Genomic DNA, 24,035 nt, shown 5'->3' with positions numbered 1-24,035 from the left:
GGTTTGATGAACTGGTGCTAACTTTATTTTTTTTTTTAATAATTAATATTTAATATTTTGAACTGAAAGTAATTTTTTTTTTAATTTTTTAATTAATTAGAATTTAATAAAAATTTATATGATAGTTATTCTTATTACAGATAATTAAATATATTTTTAAAAAATTTAGGGTGTCTATAATTGGGGCTTTTTAATTTTTGTTTTGGATTTTTTAAATGAAATATTGAAAATGCAAAAAAATGATCAGAATACTTTTTTTATTTTCCATATTTCAGCCACAATTCGCTTCTGATCTATTAATAGATCAAAATTCGGTAATTTTTAAAATAAAATCAAACTTTTGATAAAAAATTTGAAAGTACATATAAAAAAATAAATAAATATTTATTCGGTGAATCAACTGGGTGTTGATGACCGTAAGAAATCCAAATACATACATCTGGGAACTATAAAATGATCTTAAAACCAGTTTATATTTTATTTTAATTTATCTTTCTCTCAATAAAAGCATTAAAAAATAAAGTACACTTAATGAACCTGGACTAGTTTCTCACTTTAATTTTCCACGGAGCTCAGATTAATTGATTACGTCCACACACATTACCACTGGAGCGCATTCAATACGAGAAACTCTTTCATTGTCATTTATATTTATATTTATAATCCATTCATTTTATTTAATAAGAATAATTTCCGTTTATTGTATAAATAATTTTGGTAAAAATGGGTCGGCTCATTTTTGAAATATCTCGGATAATTAATCTTGGCCTCCGGGGGTGGGAGTATATATATATATATATATATGTGTGTATAAATATAAAAATATAAAGCAGTGAAGGGATAAAGAATAAAAAGGGTTTTCAGGTTTGGGCCCGAGGAGAAAAAATGAGCGCGGCAGTTGTGAACTTTAAATTCTCAGCCGTTATATCCTTTTTCCTTTTTTCCTTCTACTCTTTATTTTATTTCTTTATTTTATTCTTACTTCTTATTTCCTCGCTTTTATTGTTTATTTTATTTGTTTTATTTGCTATCTTAGATTTGAATCCATCATCCCGGACGAATCACGTGGTCGAGAGTCAAAAATTATTAATAAGTTCTTGTAGGATTTTTTGAAGCTTTGTTGGGAACAAATTGACCAAAAAAATAAGTTGAACTGAGTTCAGCATCCCCCCGTTTTTTTCCACAATGAATTTGTTTAACTAAAGTCCTATCTCCAGATCCAATCTTTAAAAATGATCCTGTCATTTTTACATCTTGATAACTAATTTCAAAGTATCCTTTTCAAAATTTTTTTATCTCAATTGACGTCTATCATTTTTATTGTTTTTTTGCAAGCTTTTTTTTCCATCAATCTTAATTTTTTTTTTTTTTTTTAATTATCCTTTATTGAATTTTATGAGTCAGATTTTAGTTTAATTCTTTTTTAATGAAATTTTGGGCATAAATTTGGTTAGAAAAATTTTGAAAAATAATTTTGGATTTTAAATTAAATGAAGAAAATTTTAATCTAAATTTTATTATCAAAATTTGAACTCAGATTCAATTTTGAAAAGGTTTTGTTTAAATTTTGGATTCAAATTCAATTTGAAATGTTTTGAGTCAAAATTTTGGACATTTATTCAATTCAAAAAAATTTTATTAAAATTTTTGACTCAGAATTAATCCCAAAAATTTTAGACTCAAATTTAATTTCAAAATTTTGAGCCCAAATTTTAGACTCAAATTCAATTTCAAAATTTTGGTATTGAATTTGAGTCCCAAATTTTGGAATTGAACTGATGTTTAGAATTTCCAGTCAAAATTTGGGACTGAAGTTAAATTCCAAAATTTTGGACTTAAATTCAATTCAAAAAATTTAGAGTCACAATTTTGGACCCAAATTTAATTCAAAAAATTATCAATTCAAACTTTAAACGTAGATTAAATTCTATAGAATTTTAAACAAATCTTCAAGCCTAAATTCGATTCAAAAACTTTATCTCCAAACTTTAAACTCAATCTTCCTTTAAAATTTCTCTAGCCCATCTTTAAACTCAAATTAAAATTCTCAAAAATTTGATTAAAATTTAAAGCTTCGACATAATCCCAAAAATTTTTCAAATTTTATTTTCACCTCATATTAAAATCCAAAACCTTAATAATAATTTTTCAACTAAAATTCCACATATATCCAATTTCAAAGTACCCCAAAAATTTCACCCCTTCAACTTCTTCCCAAAAAGAAATCATTAAGTCTTCTTCCCAAAAAAGAAAAAAAAATCGTGAACCCTAAGGTCAGAAGGTGAATACCGTTTTACCGACTATTAACTCACTTTTACCCTATCTCAACCCTCTAGCCCTAAAAAAACAGAAACGACAAAAAAAGGATTTTTTTCTCATCCCGAATTTTTCGCGGACTGGGTGAATTCCTCGATGGGGGAATGCGCGTGCAGGTACCCGAACAATGGATCTACCTGCGAAATACTTGAGTAATGTGTGTACATTCTGTCGAGAAGAAGTTGCGTTATAGTTATAGCTATAATGCTACATAATACAGTAGGGGATTTTTGTAAAGAAAAAACCCATAGATGAGACTATGAGACTCATGCTCGATTTAATCCTTGAGAAAAATTGGGTCGACAGCACGGGGTTAACCGATTTCCCTGCAAATTTGAAATTTGACCCCGGACAGACGACTGCCACCCGTGTGACCCGTTTAAAGGTTTAAGTATCTCGTAAAAATTTACGAATTGACTAAACTTTTTTTACTATTTTGGGGTGTAAGATCTCACTTTTTGGGGAAATAAATCTTTAGATTCAATGGGATGCTTACCGTCAATATATTTCATCGAAAAACTTTTTTTACATTACAAAAAAAAAATATATCTTGGCTTCAAAAAAATATTTTTCATTGCAGAAAATTTAAATTTTTTTGTGAAAAAAATTTAAACTTAAAATTTATTGATATAAAAAATACAGAAAAACCATGTGAGACCTTTTTTGTAGAAAATTTAATCAAGGTCCCTATCAAGTTTTTTTATTTCTAGTTATTTAGTTAGAATTTAAGGTAAAAGGTCGAACAAAATATTCACAGTTAAAAAAAACAATTAAATCTCTCAAAAAAATTAAAACTTAAAATTTCTCGGTAAATATTAAAAATACGGAAAAATTAATAAGTGGAGCATTTCATGATGACTGGTGGGACATTTGACTCTGGAATTCCATAAATTATAAGCTATAATTATGTGACTATAATTTATACTATAGTAAAATTTATCTTATAATATAGAAGAATAACTAATTAACAACATCCCTTTGTCAAAAACCTCGATTATTTTTTAAGTTTCTCGTAACTATCATTTGACTGAGTGTGACTGGTGGGACTAAGAAAAATCCTTCTTTCTTACCGCGGTATATTTAAAGTTCAATTTCAGTTCGACCGCTAAACTTTTAAAAAATATTTCCCTCTCAATACAAAATTTATCCTACAAACATTCAATATTATGAAGAATTAGACTGATTACCTACGTAGAAACAATTAAAAAAATTTTTTTTATTGTGACTGGTGGGACAAGTACAAAATGTGTACATGAAATTGTTTATTAAAAAGACTTTTATATTATTTCAACCTTAGAAACATTATTGTTCACATATTTAACTATAAATTATTTAGGATAATAAAAAAAAAACTAATTAAAAAACACAAATAAAGGATTTAGCATGCTGACAACACGATCTTGATAAACATAGGTGTTAATTAATAACGAACATAAAAAAATTTGTTGTTAAAACTATAATAATAAATATGTTAGTTAATAACAAACATAAAATGAATTTGTTCTTAAAATTATTAAAACAACATTTGACCGGGATATAAGTTAGTACGGCTGAAAAGTTACTAGGAGAGAAAAATCGATTTTCTTATTGATTAAGAATAATTTTCTCTACAAATTAGTAAAATATAGAGTTTTGATAATAAATTAGGACTAAATTAGAATGAATTAGAAAAATTTTTAAATTTTAGTCATTTTCCCATTTTGCATGGGATGCCTCATATATCTTATCATTTAGGTAGAATTCAAGGTTAAAGGTTAAATAAAATATTCACTGTTCAAAAAAACAATTTAATCTCTCAAAGTTTTTTGATAAATATTAACAGTACGGAAAATATCAAACAGAAAATCAAAAAAAAAAAATAAATCAAACTAGGTCACGAATAAAAATAATGTTTTTGGTAAAATGTTCCGTATTAAAATATTTTGAGTGGAAAAAAAGAGTTAAAAATGTGAAAGTAATATTTTCTAATTTATGTATTTCATAATCCATCAAACAACAAAATAAAAATCAAACTAACGACCTTACCTCTTAAAACTTTCAATAGATTTATAAATTTGAATTACAAATAACAAATACTTCTTAAATTTAAAGTAACGTGACTGATTATCTGTGATTGTGAGCTAGATTAATCTTTTACTTTCAATGTGGTTCACATGTGTACCTACTCATATGTGAGACCAAGAATAATAGTGACTCAGTTTAGTTTGAAAAATAGTACGAGTATTAAATGAAAGATGTTAAAGGATAAAAAAGTAAACCGGTTCTCGAGTGACAAACGGAAAAATATCGCTCGAATTTCAAGAGTCGATCCAAAATGTGGAAATTCGAAACCGGATACGGAACTTTTATTGTAACTTTCAAATAGATCAGCCGTTGCATAATTTTAATTTTTTTTACACGGAAAAAAAAGGTTCGAAAGAAAATTTTTTTCGATAATAATTAAAACTCAAAATTTTATGATAAATATTGTAAAAACAGAAAAATCATAAGAAACTTTTTTTGTAGGAAATTTTGTTGTCTATCAAAAAAGCTCTTATCAATTTTTTCAGACTTCTTTCTTTAGCCAGAATTTAAATTTTAAACATGAATGTCATAAATGTATAACGGAATATTTTAAAGGGCACTCAATAAACCATAAAGACAAAATATTGTAACTTAATAAAAAAAATAGTACTCGGATTAGTTGAGTAACTAACAAAATAAATAAAAAACCAAAAATGACATGTTAAATTTCTCAAATAACGATCAGGGGTCCAGAGAAATATTTCGAAACGCGAGAAACACAGACGTCATGCTGCGTATGCACAGAATTGCATCCGCAAACTATACCTTTTCTGCTTATTATTATTAAGATAATGTTATTCTACACTAGTCCTTTGCTTTTCAAACAAATATATATTTATTCCGTCTTCAAGATCCTACACGATCTTTTAGAACCCACTAAGCTTTATTTTACACGATAAACCTTACTTTACAAAGATAAATTCCTTTAAATTTATCCTTTCACTCAATCATTCAAAAAAAAAAAAAAAAAAAAACGCTATTTCGTCGTCTCTGGGTTTCAATTTTGCTATTTTCTTCATTTTACATCAAAATTCCTCTGAAATTCGCAAAATAATCCACAAAATTCAATAATTTGCCAATTATCATTTTTTCTGGCTTCAAGCTGCAAACCTGATAACTTTCGAACCAATGGACCAATTGACCTGCTTTTTTCGGCAAAATCTTCCTTATATCATCCTTCAAGCCAGTATTAAAAATCAAAACCAAATTACTGCTTGTTCATTTAAAATTAATTATTTTAAAAGTTCAATTTTGCCAAGTGAAAAATTTTTTTTGACTAAAAAAATTTTTTTTTCAATCTAAGAATTTTTTTTATAGAAAAAATATGTCAGTATGATAAATAAAACTCCCTGAGAAACTAAATATATTTTTTTTTCTCTAAAAAACGGGCAAGGGGTTACGTAATTTCTCAAAACGTCACCGATCTTTTAAAAGATAGCAACTACTGGGGGTCAGAGAGGATTCCCCGTTTTTTTTGTAAGGTCCTTAGACATCCTCTATTTCTACCCTTTCCTTTTATTTCGATATATTTTTTATTATTATTATTATTATTAGGTGTTTTTTGTGGAGTAAAGCCCAGCCGAGTCCTCAGGCGGTATAAGTTTACTTATACGTGATTTTTTATTGTATTCCAGTATTTTATGTGTTCGAAGGGTAAAAAATGATGCAGGTAGCCATCACTGGTTTTTACCTTGAGGTTCTCATGGGACTTTTGCTTGTCATATTGTGTAGGCATCTCTTATACCTGCCGTATAAGCACCACCTAAAATGGGAATATAAAATAAAAATAGTGTGTTTTGTTGGATAAATGGTAAATGCTAAATGTGTAAAGGTTATGAGGAAGGTTTTCATCTAGGATAGACCCCCTGGGACCAATGAGCGATATGAAGATGCGAGTTGCGCTGAAAAGTGTTGGTTTTATCGTTCATAATATCGAAATATCGATGGTTAAATAACTCGCACCCCAATTGTACTTATAGCTCTTGTTATTTTATATTATATATCTTTTCACTTTTGTGTAACCGTTTTTTTGGGCTGGAAAAAAAAATAAAGTATCCTTTTGCTTCCAAGGGTGAGAGATGGTTAACCAATAACCGTTGAGATACTTATTTGTCATATTTTAATCTATACTTTTGTTTGATTTTTAACTTTGGGACTTTATAAAAATATTCGATTCAAAATTTAATTTTTAACAAAAAATGTGTTATAATTTTTTCATTTTCACAATATTTAATACAAAAATCAGCACTTAAGAAAATCCTTTCGCTCTAATTGACCTCCGTAAGGTAAAAGCCCCAATTATTGACAGGGGTCCAAATATTGACACCCTAAATTATTTTTAAATATATTTAATTATCTGTAATAAGAATAACTATCATATAAATTTTTATTAAATTCTAATTAATTAAAAAATTAAAAAAAAAATTACTTTCAGTTCAAAATATTAAATATTAATTATTAAAAAAAAAAAATAAAGTTAGCACCAGTTCATCAAACCAGCTTACGAGCGTCTATTTTCTTAACAACTTTGGTTAGAAAAGCATTTTTTTTAAATGCCGAGTTTAAATTAATTTCTTCATCTAATTATATGATCTTTTTTTTTTTTTTTAATTAACAATATATGAAAAATTTATAAAATTGAATATTCGAAATTAATTGTATGCTTTATAATATTTAAATAATGGGTGTCAATAACTAGTTCATAATTTTTAAGTTGAATCTCATATTGACAGCCAGTCGACAGCGCTATGACGCCTTTTTTTTTTACTTTAACCTAAAAAATTTACTGTAAGAGTTTGAACTCTTCTGATTCAATAAATTATTTTTAAATTAATTTTTATATTTTTAATAGTAATTAATCATTAATGGAAGTTATTATTAATAAACTTTAATAAAATTGATTACTTAATAATAAGTTTCGATAAATAAGAATAAACAGATGATTCGACGCATGCGCAGTATAGGTGTCAATAATTGGGGCTAAGGTATGTCAATAATTAGATCAATCAGTTTTTTAACCTGTCAATAATTGTGGAATCCGGATAGTCTATTTAATTATTTAAAATTAATTAGTAAATATCACTGATTATCATTTTAAAAAAGGAAATTGATTAGTAAAAATATTACTTGAGACATTACCACAAACAAAATTCAATGATATTGATATTTAACTGCTTAAAAAAAAAATGAAATCATTACTTTGTTTCTTATTTCAATATTTAATATTAAAATCGACATCAAACTTTTTGTAATATTTTTTTTCAACAATAATCCAATTTTTAATTTCTTACTTTTATTATAATATTTTAGCTTGAACTACAATTCAGATTCGCTTAACGTTAACATCCACACAGACCGTTTATTGATAGTCGACGGATTTATGTCGTCTAATGACTGTAATCGAATAAAAGAGGGGCCTCAATTTGTTCTTATTTACGTCAATTGTAAATTGTTAAATTGTTCGAATATGTTTATTAATTAATTTGTTGCGTAGAGGCGCTTGATAAAATAAATTATTTATTTATCAATTCTTCCACAAAAAAAAACTGAAAAAAAAAAAACTTAATTAAAACACAGCAACGTAAAAGTGCGAAAGCAATCAAACTCAGCATTACATTTAAAAAAACAGAAAACTTTTGACATTGTCACAAATCAATCGTATATATAAATACGTAATCTTGGTCATTGTTTTCTTTATGACAGTTTTACAATTGCTGTTAAGTGGCCGTGAAATTACATTCATTGTTTTTTTTTCTTTTTTTTTTCTTTCCGGTTATTATTATTCTAACTTATTTTTATTAAAATTTCAAATAAATGTTTGTTTTGATTTTATTTTTTTTTTTTAATAATAAATGTAAGTAATAACTTACAAAATAACAAAATTACCCAATAAATTTTTTTATGAATCATATCATTCGTTTGAAATATAAATAGGGGATGTTCGCGCTTCATTTGCCATCAATATATAGTTTGTGCATGGAAAGGTGGTTGAGAAAAAAAAACTAAACTGGGGCCTTCCCTTCGTTATTTTTTTTCAACATTTTAGATTAAGGTTTTTTTTAACAATTTTCTGTAGGGCACCCGTGAAATTGAGACGTCTCGATTCCAGAATCCCGTAATCTTGTAACAAGTGTTATACATTTTTTTTTTATTAGCTCTAAATAACTTTATTAGGTAATTTTTTACCTTTGCCGCTCTAAAAATGAATAATTTTAAAAATTAGGAAGTTATTTTGGTCAGATTTTAACTCAAGGAGCTAAAAAATCAATCAATTAAAAGATTTTCTCGTCAAAAGCAGAAAGTTTTTTTTTTTACAAAAAATTCATTAAAAATAAATGACTAATCAAACTTTTTTAACGAGTAAATATTATTTGCGTGTATATAAATAAAAATAACAAGAGTCTATTAAAGAAGTTATCGCGTCGCTTGCAGGCGATATACTAAATCATCATTTAATATTTTTTTATTCCGTCTTAATCTCGATTTATTATTTTTTATCCATAAATTTTAATACTGATAATAATTTTTATTGATAATAAATGATTTTTATAATTACAGACCGAGTAAGAGTGAAACAAGAAAAAGACGCGTCATCAACAGCGCCAGGCAGCCCGCCGACACCTCCCCATACGCCCCAAAGTCCGCCTCGCTCGGTACATAACCCTTCGGGGATGCAATCTTCGCAGCCGATAACTTCAACTTCTCCGAGTCTTCAGTCCTACCACCATCAGCAGCAGCAGCAGCAGCAGCAGCAGCAGCAGCAGCAGCAGCAACAATTGCAGAACCTCGCTAATTCTCCACTAAGTCAAATCCTGTCCTCCAATCCTGCTTTGGCGCAGCTGCTTCAGCAAAACCCCGCCATTTTGTCGCAGAACCCTCAATTGGCCCAGTTGCTCCAGCAGAACCTTCAAGCGCACATGGGGAATGTGTTGTTTTCTCCAGGCCGCCGTGAAGATGATGAACGAGTAAGTTTTTAGATAAAATTACTTTTTCTTCAGTTATTCTTCAATTTTTTGAGTTAAATATTGCAGATACAAACAAATTACAAGAAACCTTATTTATGTAAATGTCCTTATCAATTTTTCTGTATGTCTAACCCTTTAGAACAAAATTATTTTCACGTATTATTTTTTTTATAGACATTCTTTACACTAAAAGGGTATTTGGATCTCTTTAAAGAAGAATTTTATCTTCTATCTGCAATTTTGACTCTTATTATTACAATAATACTTAACATTAGCCTCTCATTAACCATAAGCAGGTCCTTATAAAAAATCAGCGTCCAATTTGCTAGTTTTTCTATATTTTTTTTTCAAATTTCAATTTTAGCGCCAAAATGATGACATAGATAGCCTCCTGGCGCCATCTATTGAGTTCAGCCGAAGGCGGTAAATTTAAAAAGTCAATATAAATTCTGTAGCATAAAAGCAAAAGCAGATTGTTATTACAGCGATGAAAAATGAAACAAATCGATAAAATAAAATGAGAGGACAAGTATAAAGAGGGGGTGGGAGAAGGAGAAGACGGAGGAGTAATGTTGCTTGCAGCACTCTTCCACTACCAATACCAATATATGTTGCGTTGTTCGTTAAGGTTAACTGCCGGCCGTTAAAATTTCATTCGCTATGAACGATTAACGAGCAAACAATGGACCGTTCGAGGAAAATCCGCTTCAGCAAAATCGATCGTTTATTTTTTAACAATAATCAATTTTTACCTAACTCATTTATTTTTATAACTTAAATTATTACTTTTATTATTTATTACCGGCGTAACCTATTCTTTCTTGTAAGTCCGAGGTACCTTAACCATTTTGATTATTTAATGGATTTTTTTTAAAGATTCTCATTACAGAAAATGCAAATTTTTATTTTGCTGATGGTTTTAACTTGCATAATTAATCGGTCGAAAACCATTAGAGGCACGTCGCATCGCTCTCATGTACCATCAGGGTAATCACCCATTGTTACCGCAATTGGGTTAAAAATCTGAGTTTGAATAGAATAGAACTCAAGATGTCATTTAAATAAGCCCAGTTTCTCAGATTTTATCTGATTGAAGGCTGATCCTCATGCTGGTATTAAATTAATGCTCATCGGTCAGCTCCGGTTCTAATTTTCTTTATAATATTATATTATTGCCCGCATACTCTTGATAAATTGAGATTTTTCGTGGGAAAAATTTACAAAATATTTTATAATAAATCTTTTAGAAAAATTATTTTAAAAAGTTTAATTTTTTTTCTTGGATAAAAGAATTATAAAAATTAACATTATGGCTTAAATAATGAATCTGTTAAAAAAAATGCTTACAACAATTTCGATTAAAAATTTAATTTTCTAAAAATAAATGTTCTTCTAAATATTCCGTATCTTCAATATTTAACTCAAAATCATTATTTTTTTTTCATACCTCAATTTAATTTAATTTTAATTTAAAAAATACATTTTTAAGTGCAAAAAATGTTGAATTATATTTTAGAAAAAAAAAATTTTTTTTTATTTAATATCAAGCAAATTTTGACGGAATTTCAAACAATACTCTACAGCACAAGAATATTTATATCAAAACGAAAAAAAAAAAAAAAAACGATGTAAAATTTTTATCCGTCGTTTACATTATTTTCGCGTTTGAATATTAATGTGAATATAGCAAAGTGACGGTGATGGTATTGTCGGGGTAGTAATATAATGTAAGTAGTGGTATATATCGTATTGGTAGTGATGCGGACAAGTAAAAGCGTTATGGCATAAAGAGAGAAGTTATAAAGAAAATAAGAAATAATAACAACCGCGTATAATACTCTTTCTTTACTCTTAACGTTATTCTATTGTTTGCAAATCAGCTCTATTGTTTTCTTCTCTTGTATTTATATCCATATACATATATATAAACATTTGTAAGTGTGTAAGTACAAATAAAAATGTATGTATGTTTTAGAGCGGCAAGGTGGCCTGCAGCGCCCCCATGGCGCTCCTGGCGCCCCCCTTCTATCCCAACAAACCGATTCCACTTCATCATTTTTCTTTCTCTTCCTTGTCTGCAGCTCCAAGACTTGCCACTCTTCCTTTTGTTATTTTTTTCCGCATTTATTCAAACATTTTTTTCATTTATTATTCTTTGTGTTTCAAAGCTATTCAATTCATATTTTTTTATATTATTCACATCGCATTTTTTATTTTACGTTCCTTCCCCTTCCCCTTTTCTTCGGGAGTCGTCGGCAATCTTCGGGTGAAGTCGGAAGTGATCAGTCAAATTTATAAAACATATAACGGAAGAAATTCCATACATTTTAGAGATTAAAGAACAATTTAATGTAAGAAATTAATTTTAGCGGAATTTTCTAGAGAAATATGGTGGCGTTAACACTATAACTCCCGAAGAACACAATCAATTGACCTGATTATTTTTTTATTCGGTTGGTAGAGTCAATGATCGGAGATGTTTAGAAAATAACGGGTCAATTATTATTCGTTTTATGATAAATAAAATATTTCTATCACAATTTTTACTCATCAGGCAGCTACATGTAATGTTTTTTATAGAGTCCATACGCGCATGCGTTCCTACAATTTGTAATTAACCTGTCTTAACTTGTGAGGGCGCTTAACTCTTGAGATAACTATTTTTATTCGCGGGAAAATTTAAATTAAAGTTTAATTCAAAATTACTGAAAAATTGAAAATAATTTCCAAGTTTTTAATTAAAAGTTTTATATATATTAACGTTTATTTAAATAATTCGGGTGACTTGAGCGCTTAAATCCTGCACATTTGGATTTACAAAAGATTTTATTTAAACAAATTATTAAATAACAAAAAGTGTCATAAAATGGCAGGAATGACATAAAATGTCTTAATTCATTATTTAACGACTTTAAGGCTTCGGAAATCGTAGAATTATATTTCGGAATAATTTCTACATACATTTATAAGACTTCTGACCCTTTTTATTCATAAAACGGCTGTCTAGTTTATTTATTCAGGGTAAAGTATTTTTTTTAAAAATCTTAGTGTATTATTTTCAAAGTCCGTCAACCCGGCGACCTATAACCGGGCAATTAGCGTAAAATCTAAATTCTAATTAATTCGAGGGAGTCCCCGACAGTAGTAGCGGAAAATGTATGTTGTATATAGTATACTGGATGTAATGAGCCTGAAAGAAATAAAGATGGATGTGTTGTGTGTATGAATGTAAAGTAAAAGAGTCCCCGAGCTATAGCCGGAAGCTCGTTTGAATATTCGATGTCATTGCACGCTCGAAGGCAAGGTCACTGATCCTCTTCACTCTCTGGCTCTGATATATGCGACAGTCTATAATGTGGATGTCTTTTAATCGTATGTCTTTTAGTATTTTGTGTATTCTTCCGCTCTTTTACTGCCAAACTCTATTCTTGTCTCGTTTTTCACGTTCATAGAAACGGAGACTTTATGTTCAGTATCCTGCGGTTGATAGTTCGCTACTTTTACAGAAGAAACCCGTGAAAAAGTGTCTTTTTATAAATTATATCGCTTCATGAAAATTAGCCTTAATGGAACCAGGCGCTTTTTTGCGGTTTCATAGAAACTTTCATAAAAGTAGTGGCTTAATTTTAATTGACTCATTTTATTAAAAAGAAATGTAAAAAAGTGTTATTTTTTTAATCTTGTCGTTTCATAAAACGCAGCCTTAATTAAATTAGTCACTCTTGCAGTTTCATAAAAGCTTGAAAATGGTGCCTTGAGATTTAAAGCCTTTAATTTGATCAAATTTCTTTAATAAAAAAATTGTAGTTTTTTTAATATTTTGTAGTTTTGTGAAATGTAGCTTTAATGAATTTAGTCGCCTGGTGATTTCATAGAAATGCTACCATAAAATTTACATTTATTTTTGTTTGATTTTTTTTAAAGAAAACGAATTATTTTTGTAATTGTGCCGCTGCATAAAATGTAGCCTTAATAAAACTAGTTATTTTTGCAAATAAAAAGTTTCATGGAAATACTGCCTTAAAATTTAGAAACGCTCATTTGCTATAGATTAAAAAAAAAATGATGTGGATTTTTGTAAGCTTTGTCGCTTCATAAAATATAATCTTTAGAAAATTAATTACTTTGGTGTTGGAATAGAAAACATTCATAGAAACACTGCCTTGAAGTATAGAACTTTACTTTTGAAATATTATCACTTTATAAAATTAATCACTTTCGCACTTCCATGAAAACTTTCATGAAAATATTGCCTTTATGTTTAATGTAACTAGATTGAAAGTATGCTTGTTTCATGAAAATCACACTTAAAAGTGTTAGCATTAAATATTGTCACTTAATAAAATCTAGCCTTAGTCACATTTGCGGTCCCGTAAAATTTTTCATAGAACCGCTGACTTAACGAAAGAAAGAACAACTTTTTCTTCATCTCTCAACAAATCCGTTTCTTTTCTAGAAATTTCCCAATTCTGTCGTTTCATAAAAACACTTTACTAACCATAAAACTTTGTTCCAGGTACCAATAGCAAGCTTGGCGGCGATGAAAGTAGAAACAGACCAGAAAGTTTCCGGTAAGTTAACACTCAAAAATTTCCCTTCTTACTTTCCCAAAATATATTTTTCTGCAATGGTAAAAACCCAGGGAGCTGGGGACGAAGCTTTGGGGCATGATCCCCTTTATTATAATATCCGCCCACTGTTAGAGAATTACGAATATAAAGTTAAATAATAATCGTCGCGGAAGTCGGATTAGTACGAAAGCAAAAAAGGGAAAATAATTCCTCGTGAGCTTTTCAGCCGATACCCAATTTTTATTTACATTAATTTAATTCGTACGAATAAGTAGGAAGTATTTAACTTTTAATTGTGCGGCTAATCCGTACGGCTAATTGGGATTAATTGGGGTTTTGTGTGTTTTTAACTGATTCAAATGATCTTTTTTTTCTTAAATGTATTTGCCTCTTTCTATTTTTCCAATTTCGATGCAGTTTATACACATTTTCGTGGCCGTACCTTCCTCTCTCCCTTAAAATTAGCGGCCACAGAACTCTTGGCGCACTAATTGAAGAAATAAAGAAGTAGAAAAAAATAAACTTACACTCGATTTGTTCTTATCTGGCGGAAAGTGGGGGGAGTGATTTCAGGGTAGAGGGAGGGGGATGGACCCGCACCGCAGAAGAGAATAATACGTTTAAAGTAATTCCAACATAAGCAACATAACACAAACTCAACAACTACTCTAATTGGCCACTTTGTCCATTTATTCGATTTATTTAAATAATGGGACAATTGACAGTAGGCATTCTATTTTTTAAATCTCCCCGTCGAAACGGCTGATTGGGTGAGATTGGCGTGAGACACTGGCCCCACAGATTCCCCAGTTGTGGGCTTAATCAGCTTTGATTGCTGGCCTCACTCAACCCGTCTCTCTCTTATTCACCACGATCCCCTTTAATTCCTTTTTTTTTCTTTATTCATATTTATATTCATATTCATATACTTAGTGATACTTTTTTTTCGTTGTTAAGATTTTTTAGAATTACACCTCCCCTTTTGGCCTATCATCGACCAATCGCGCTTTTTTAAACAATTGTGGGAATTTTTTTTTTTTACTTTGTTTTTTATTTTTTTTTATTGATTGAAAATTTATATAATTTTTAGAAATAATTTTTTTTTTGAATTATTATTATTTTCATTATTTTTATTATTATGATTATTGTTATTGTTATTATTATTATTGAAAAAAATTTTTTTAATCTTTAGAAAAAAAATTTTTGAATAATTATTATCAAGTTAATTAATAAATTAAAAAAACAATTTAATTAATTTTTATTCAAGACAAATGACACACCAATGACAAAATAATTATAAAAGAGGACAGAACTGACAGTTACGTCTTTTAATAAACACTTTTTTTTATTAGATTTTTTTTTTATATACATTAATTACCCTTGCCAGATTACTTTGGCGACAGAACAAAAATAGTAACCTTATAAATTAACAATTATAATTATTTATCAATCACACGTACATTTTTTCGTTCTCATAAATTTTTTAACTTAAAAAAAATTTAATTTAAAAATTTTTTATTAATTTATGCTGAGATCTAATCTTGTAAAAATTGATGTAATTTTTTATATCAACGAAAATTTATGAAATGTTAATAATTGTACTTTGAAATAGGACAAAATATGTCATAACAATTGTAAAGATTTGGCCGTAATCCCAAATTTCATTGAGGCATCACTAACTTGAATACTGGTTTTAAAACTACCCGTTAATTCGGTCATGAAAAACTAGAACAATTAGCACTTGATTGTAATATAGATGTATATTGGCCCGAGAGAAAAAATTCTAATGAGTTTCGAGGACAAGCAACTAAAACAATTTGCCAATAACTTCTTTCCTGATCTTTAATGATCGGGGCTGAACTGGTTATCTAGCCAATTTACGTCTATATATAATTACATTACGCTATTGTGCAATTTTTTTACAAATTCTCAATCTTTAATTTTTCATAAAATGGTGGATCCTAGGAACTCCGCCGTCCATCTTACGGCATGAAATAAATTATTTTTTTATTTATATTATATTTATATTATATATATATATATATTATAATATAATAACCATATTATTATTATTATTATTATTATTATTATTATTATTATTATTATTATTATTATTATTATTAGTGGAATATTTTTTTTTGCAACTAACCAGAATATTAAATTTTATTTAATTCTCTTAATATTAAAAGTGTTAAAACAGACAATAACAATTTTTTATTGAATTAAACAATTACATGCTTCGAATTAATACTTTCTATTATTAATATGTTTCATTCCTTTACTATCTTAATTTTTTATAAAAATTTTTGAAGCACTTCGTGTAAAGTAAATTAAAAATTTATTTTTTATAAGATTTATTATTCGCAAAATTTTTACAAAATTTATTTATTAATTTATTGGCTCCTTATATTACTTAAAAAATTTATAAATATCATTTTTATCTTATCAGAAAGCATAAAATTTTATTAAATTTTGAATTTGCCGCCTAAAAATTTCAATCTGACGTCATAAGATGCACAGGCGCCATCTGTTGACAAATAATCAAAATATTTTATAAAACCGAGAGATAAAGAAGTTTCCCGTCATCCTCATCAATTTTTCATGTTATAAGCTAAAAAAAATAATTAAAGAAACTACTTTTGCTAAAAAAACAAAAATAATATTAGTAAAAACGAAGTTAAAGTATTTTTTTTTAATTTCACAAAAACGTTAACAAGTTGCAAGTATTTCTCATTGCAACGGCAGAGAATGCGCATTCAAGACCGTGAATTGTCATAAGTAGCGCATCCACACCGTTCAACAAAGATGCGTTCCTTCTGATAACGAACCCTTTAAAGCTCTCCAAGATTCTCGAGTTTAATTTATTTCATGGCGCAACAATTAACGCCTTTCATGCAATTATAAATATTATTCACCCTTCTTTATCTTTGCTTCTCACTTTTTAAAATGTCGGCTATTTTTAAATAAATTTAAGTCAATTATTTTTTAAATAAAAATCTTATGTAAATTTATATTAAAAATTTTAACTAGATAAAAAAAAAATTAATAATAATAATAATAATAACAATAATTTTTATCTTTTGAAGGTTTCATATTCTCACTGATAGTAAATTTATTATGATAAGTATTTAGTCTGGGTTTAAAAACGTTTTATTTCTAGATACATAATTAAGAAATGACCCAGTATCTTGTGAACGATTGACATTTTCAAAAACACAAACTCACCCTGATATTACACTCATTGAGACCTTTCATTTAAATACCCACATCAATTTTTTCATATATTTATATATGATATATGTATATATGTATATATGAAAAATATATAAAAAAATTCATGTGGGTACTTAAATGAAAGCTCTTGATGAGTGTAACATCGGGATGAGCTTATATTTTTAAAAACGTCAACAATTGAGAAAGTATAGTGTAATTTAAAAAATATCTTGTAAACTATTGACATATTTAAAGATATAAACTCATCCCGACATTACACTCATCGAGACCTTTTCTTTGAGCACCCACATCAATTTTTCATATATTTTATATATTTATGTATATGAATATATGAAAAATATATAAAAAATTCATGTGAGTACTCAAATGAAAGCTCTTGATGAGTGTAATGTCGGGATGAGCTTATATCTTTAAAAATGTTAATTGTTAAGGAATTACAGTGCAATTTAACAAAAATTAATATTTAATAAAGTAAAATTTTATTTATTTGTAAAAGTCTGATAATAATAATAATAAATTAAAAGAATAATATTTTTAATTAAAATTGTATAAATTTTTTAAAATCCCAGACACAATGGAATGAGCCAGTTAATAAATTTTTACCAAAAAAAAAACTATATATAAATATATATATGTATATATATAGGGATGCAAAAACAACTGATTAGAAATTTTATATTTGAAATTTATTATCGCCCTGTCTAGAGAATTGAGAACTGGCTAAACCTTAGTCGGGCAAACATATATAGATATATATATTTTTAAAGTAAAAGGACTGCTTCTCGCGCGGGCAGCCTAATTTATCGTTCTTCAACTTTTTATTAATTTCGGCCATTCGTGAATCGGCTTTAGGCCCCTACCTTGCTGCCTTTGATATAGTCTTCCTTCACATTTAAAACATATTAACTAACTAACATACACACATACAGGAGTTTTGTTTTCAAGGGGGTGACCAAGGACCGAAAAGTATAACTAAAGGGCATCCTTTGATTTGGTTTTGCTAATACAGAATATAAGGAGAGGGAAGGAAAGGGAAAGGAAGATTATTTTATTTTGTTCTTAGCGTAACACCCCCCGACGCCGCGGTAAGAATGCGAGGACTAATTTTTCGGTCGGTTTCGGATCGAGTCCATACCACGAGCCACTAAATTCCTACTTAAATCTTTCTTACTAATAAAAATAACCCTTTTTACTTTAAACGCTAATGCCAATGTGTGTTTTAGAGGGTTTTATTTCGTTATAATTGAAAACGTTTAGATTAATTAACTTTTATTTTCTCAAGCTATTTTTTTTTCGAGCCTTGAAAAGCCTTGATGTTACTCTTACTATTTATATTACGCAAATATCTTACGGATAATTAATATTGCTGATGGAAAAAAGTTGGTGATAATTAATCATTTTCGTTCTCATTAAAATGACCTCGTGGTTTTAAATTTTCCACTATTTTTTATAAGAATCGAGTTTGAGTCTTAGAAAAAATTCTAAAGGTATGGAAAATTTTTAATTTTATCATGATGAATTTTCAATACATCCGAACGGCTGATTTTAAATCAAGTTTTAAGTGTATAAAAGTGAAATACAAGAAGCTTGACCTCGGTTTCCATCATTTAGCATCATGTTCATCCTCATCACTAAATATTCCCATTCTCATTCATTCTTATTACTTTTCCAGCGTAATCTCCATGGTTTAAATGCATTTAACCTTCGCTCCCATACATCATTCGCTGCCGTAATTCGAGTAGAAATCTCCTTACTCTTTAACATACTTATTAATTATTTCATTCTGGTAAATAAAGTTCCCAACGATAATATACTCTATTAAAAAAAAAAAAAAAAAAAAATGATTGACCTGCAAGCTATAGAATTTTCCGATTTTTTGAGAAAATCTTCCAATTGTTTGATTTTTTAGCTCGAAGAGCTAAAAAATCCAAAAGTTATATCAACAATATGATTATTCAGAAACGTATAATTATTTTGTTATATATAGAATTCGGTGAAAAAGTTCAGGGCTTTTTGCTTGCTTTAGAAGAAATGCAAGATTTTTTTTGTTGAGTCTACTTTTTGTATAAAAATGCCCTTAAGATAGCTTCAGTTAAAAAATTCATTTCTGCTATGCATCATTTTTGACGTTTTTGGTGTTCTACACTTCTAATTCGATATTTATGAACAAAATATTCTTCAAAAATGATAACCTGATGGATTTGTTCAAGGACAATCATTTAGTTTCAATAATAATGCAAAAAAAAAAAAACAAATATTGCAATGCACCATTTTTGACGTTTTTGGTGTAGGTTAGTTCTTGATCTTCCAGGCTTCTATTTTGATATTTATGAACAAAATACATTTCAATGATGTTTCACAGATGTGAAAAGCGGTTGACCAGTAGGCCATCGCTGAAACTTCCCGCTTTTTCCGAGAAAATCTTCCAATTGATTTATTATTTAGCTCTTGGAGCTAAAAAATCCAAAAGTTACATCAAAAATACGATTATTTAGAAATTTTAGGCTATAACTTCTGAACGCGTCGTTCGATTTTGATTTGCTTCGGGGCAATTTTTTAAGTCCAAAAATAGTTTATAAGCTCTTGAGTTCTTCGATCGAAGAATTTAAAAGTTATCTCAAAAAAACGAGTGTTTAGAAATTTTTAAATAGCTATAATTTTTGAACTTGTCGTTCGATTTTGACTTGCTTGGCGGCATTCGACTTAGTCGTTTAATTCCAAAAAAGTGTCTCTGATGTCTGGAGTTGATTAGTCAAATATTTAGAAAGTTATTTAGAAGAAACTTAAAAAAAATTGTTTTTTTGGTTTTTATTTGTTTTTTATATCTTTTTCTCGGGCAAAGTACGATTGACTTTAAAATCAAATCAGATCGAAGTCTCAATGAACACTTTTGAACGCCGTGTTGCTCATCTCGATCGGTTGATTCGTTCTAAAGATATCTTACAACAAAATTTTATTTGCATACATACACACACACGCAGCCGGGAAAAGTCGGAACGGCTTGCTAGGACCTCAAAACTTGAAGATCTGATAAAAAAACTCTTATTCTCAAAATCTGACCAAAATAACATTCTACTTTTTAAAATTATTCATTTTTAGAGCGTTAAATTTTTCTAGAATTTTATTTTTAGTTCTTAGAATCATTAGAAAAATCCACGAAACACAAAAACTAAATACCTTCTGTATAAAGCAATAACACACTGTGGATAAAGGAAATTCGGTGGTGGTACTCGACCCCCCGGTCTTTATTTGAATTTGTCAAAAAGGGTTCGCGTCTGTTTATTTTAAAGGATGTCGAAGGGTTGAATTTTTAAAAATAGAAAGGGATTAAATAAAATAGTAAAAAATATAATAAAGGGTCGAGTATCGAAACTTGTAGCTTGTTGCTAACTAAGGCACCCTGGAGTCGACAATTTTTTTTTTGTTAGAAAAAAAATACTTACAATATGTACATAGATGTATTTGTATCTATATGTGTGGAGTTGAAACTTTAGAGTATAGAATTTAGATGAATGATTTCACAAGGGGGTGGATATCTAAGTTTATTGGGGTTTTTTTGTAGGGTAAAAAGTATTAAGAGAAAATTTGTAAGGGTGATTAAAATTTAAGAGCGAAATGACAAAAAAACCCACGCCCGACCCTTTTAGCTATTTTATAAAATTTTTTAGGGATTGCTCCGGATAATTATGATGTTGCTGCACGTGTCATGCTTGAAAAAGGAATTATTTTGTTTGTTTTATCCCTTACTTTAAATAAAAAACTCACTAAATGATTCTTATCGACATTTGATATCTTAGTTTCGGATTTCGCCACTAGATGGCGTCTTTTCTCGCAACCGGAGTCGCCCAGCGGGCTATTTTAAAGGTAAATACTCCGAAGAGATGAAAATACCTCGGTGGTAGCAAACCGTGGCGGTTTATTGTCGGGCTGCACATATATATGACTGTATAAATATGCACTCGGCATATAAAATGTCCATGAGGTGTTAAACGAGCACGATGATGCCAAAAAAGATGAGAATATGAAGGAGAATGTCACACTCGGCATAACGCGCGTAATTTTGACAGAAATAACAGCCAGCCATTTTAAACATTAAATTTTGTAAGTGTAGTTGTTGTTGTCGTTGTTGTAACACACAAATTTACTAAACTTCATGGACTTACATCATGCACTTACAGAGAGACAATAAGTCAGTGACATTGCATCTGAGAATAGTTTAGTATTCGCGTTGTAAGTTGCGCGTTGCAAGTTTTGCGTTTAGCGGCTCCGTATGAGAAACTCCTACCTTTTTTTTCTATCTCATTCCCTTATTCCCTATGTTATGAGTCGAGCTCTTTGGGTCTGCCGACAGCCTGGCATTTACGAGTGTCGAGATGAGAAGAGTTTCCGCGAATTCGTACTTTTTTTTATTTTTAATTATTATTTTTTATTTATTTATTTTTTTTTTTTTTTTTTCAATTTATTTTTATATTTTGTTTTATTCTTGTCTCAGCTTTTGGTTATGGAAATTATTTTTTTATGATTTATTGTCCAATAAATTTATTTTTCGCTTCATTTTTATTTCTTTAGAAATTTTATTATTATTATTATCATTACACTTTCAAATTTTAAATTTCAACAATAACAATAATAATAATAATAAGAACTAGCAACCTTGCAGTCACTATGTGACTGCTGTGACTTGTGAACTATAAATAAATAAAATTTTTCTTTATTAAATAATGACTTCGGTTAAATTATACTGTAATTCCTTAACAATAGACATTTTTAAAGATATAAGCTCATCCCGATGTTATACTCATCAAGAGCTTTCATTTGAGTACCCGCATGCATTTTTGATATATTTTTCATATATAAATATATTTAATATATATAAATATATAAAATATATGAATAATTGATGTGGGTACTCAAATGAAAGATCTCAATGAGTGTGACATCAGCGTGAGCTTATATCTTTAAAAATGTCAATAGTTCACAAGATGTTTGTTAAAATCTCTGGTACTTTCTTGATTATTAAGGTTTTTAAAGATTTAAGCTCATCCCGATGTTACTCTCCTCAAGAGCTTTCATTTGAGTACCCACATACATTTTTGATATATTTTTCATATATACATATATATACATATATAAATATATAAAATATATGAAAAATTGATGTGGGTACTCAAATTAAAGGTCTCGATAAATGTAATGTCGGGGTGAGCTTATATCATTAAAAATGTCAATATTTCACAAGATACAAGGTCATTTCTTAATTATGTATCTAAAAATATCAAATTTTCAAATGTAGCCTAAATACTTGTCTAAATACTGAAACTTTGAAAAAGCACAAATTTAAAAGTTGTTATTATTATTTTAACTTTTAAAAATTGGTAAAAAAAAATTAAATTAAAGTAGATATTTAAAATGAAAATAATATACCCTAAACTTTAAAAAAAAAAAAAAAAGGAAGGTATGGCTCGTCGAACTGCTGTCAAAATAGAAATTTGAGTCTGCGTATAATCGAGATGAATAACTAGGGGATTTATTGAGGGATGATTCATTGGGCGAGAAGGTGGATGAAAAATATCCCTTTGTTCTTTGTCCCGATCCTGCTCCCCTCCACTTCTCTTCCTTTATCTGAAAGTGGATAAGATAATTTCAGTAGTATTATTTTAGGTTTTGTGCCTTTATCTGGTCTTACGCTTTATTCGCGTCTTTTCGGTTATAAAGAGGATCGCGCGTGAACGAACACCCGTGAATTGTGAAATTTTTTTCAACCCTGTTTACTGAGTGTGTTCTTACTCTATTTACTGTGTAGCGTACTTACGTACACTGTACTGTATGTACGTATTTAGAGTAATATAGTGTATCTGTACACAGTAGTTGTGTGGAGCCTCTTACCCCCACTGAGTAATTGGGGGCACGATATATGATGGATCAATACACTTTACAACGCATTTTTACAACTCAACTCACCCCGATCCCTTCACATTTACTTTACAGTTTTTTATTATTTTTTCTTCGGAGTTTATTATCGATTTTTTTGTTAGTAATTAATTTATTAATTTATTCGTTATTTTTGTTTTGTTTTTTTCCTAAAAAATATTAAAAAATTCAAGCTTTCAATTTTTATAATAAAAAAAAAAATAATTTATTAAAGTACAAATTATTTAGCCAAAAAAAAAAAAAAAAACAACTGCATTGAAATTTTAAAAATATAAAAATCGTTCATTTTTTCTCTATTTTTTGCATCAAAGCCTTTTTTTGATCAAATAAGAAAAACTAAACTATAAGATTCATTTTTTCTTCAAATGAAATTTTTTTTTTATTTAAAATTAAGTAAAATCTTAAAAATATCTCAAATTCACATTAAAAAGCTGTTAGAATTTTTTTTTCATCTGAATTATTAAATTAAAAAAAAAATTTCTAGGTAACTTTATCAAAAATTTATTGAAGAAAAAATTCTGTACCTTAAAAATTAAAAAAAAAATTTTTATCTAGAAAAACTGCATTGAAATTAGAAAAATAAAAAATTCCCACTTTTTTTCCGAAATTCTTACATTTTACCTTTTGTTTTACCTAAAAAAAAATATTTATGATCAATAATTTAATTCTTTAGTAATGAGCCAATTATAACAATAATTTTTTGTTTGAAAAAAATTTTTTTTTCGCCTAAAATTAAGTTAGATCTTTAAAATATCTTAAAATCTTTTTAATAAGCTGTTATGATTTTTTTTTTCATCCAAATTATTGAAAAAAAAAAAAAATTTATCGATAATTTGACCAAAAAATTATTGAAATAAATATAATGTACCCTAAAAAATTAAAGAAAAATTTTTGATCGGGAAAAATTGCATTGAAATTAAAAAAAAATTTTTTTTTTACTTTTTCTTGTATTTTA

At 28.2% G+C, this 24,035-nt stretch overlaps 1 protein-coding gene across 4 annotated transcripts in view; it reads left to right on the top strand.

Annotated features, from left to right (window-relative positions):
• The window catches only part of LOC141526594 (zinc finger protein castor homolog 1), a 78,230-nt gene that overhangs the window by 45,600 nt on the left and 8,595 nt on the right, over window positions 1-24,035 (top strand). For all 4 annotated transcript variants that reach the window (XM_074241631.1, XM_074241628.1, XM_074241629.1 and 1 more), the window contains exons 5-6: window positions 8,938-9,344; window positions 13,861-13,915. In XM_074241631.1, the coding sequence (XP_074097732.1) occupies window positions 8,938-9,344; window positions 13,861-13,915 (462 nt within the window). The remainder of the gene's footprint in view (window positions 1-8,937; window positions 9,345-13,860; window positions 13,916-24,035) is intronic.

This window comes from Cotesia typhae, unplaced genomic scaffold (assembly GCF_013202065.1).
Source record: "Cotesia typhae breed Kobodo isofemale line unplaced genomic scaffold, CoteBio_Ctyphae contig_36, whole genome shotgun sequence".
Taxonomy (NCBI): domain Eukaryota; kingdom Metazoa; phylum Arthropoda; class Insecta; order Hymenoptera; family Braconidae; genus Cotesia; species Cotesia typhae.
The sequence above is the reverse complement of the archived record's forward strand: the minus strand, read 5'-3'. Positions and strand labels throughout refer to the sequence as shown.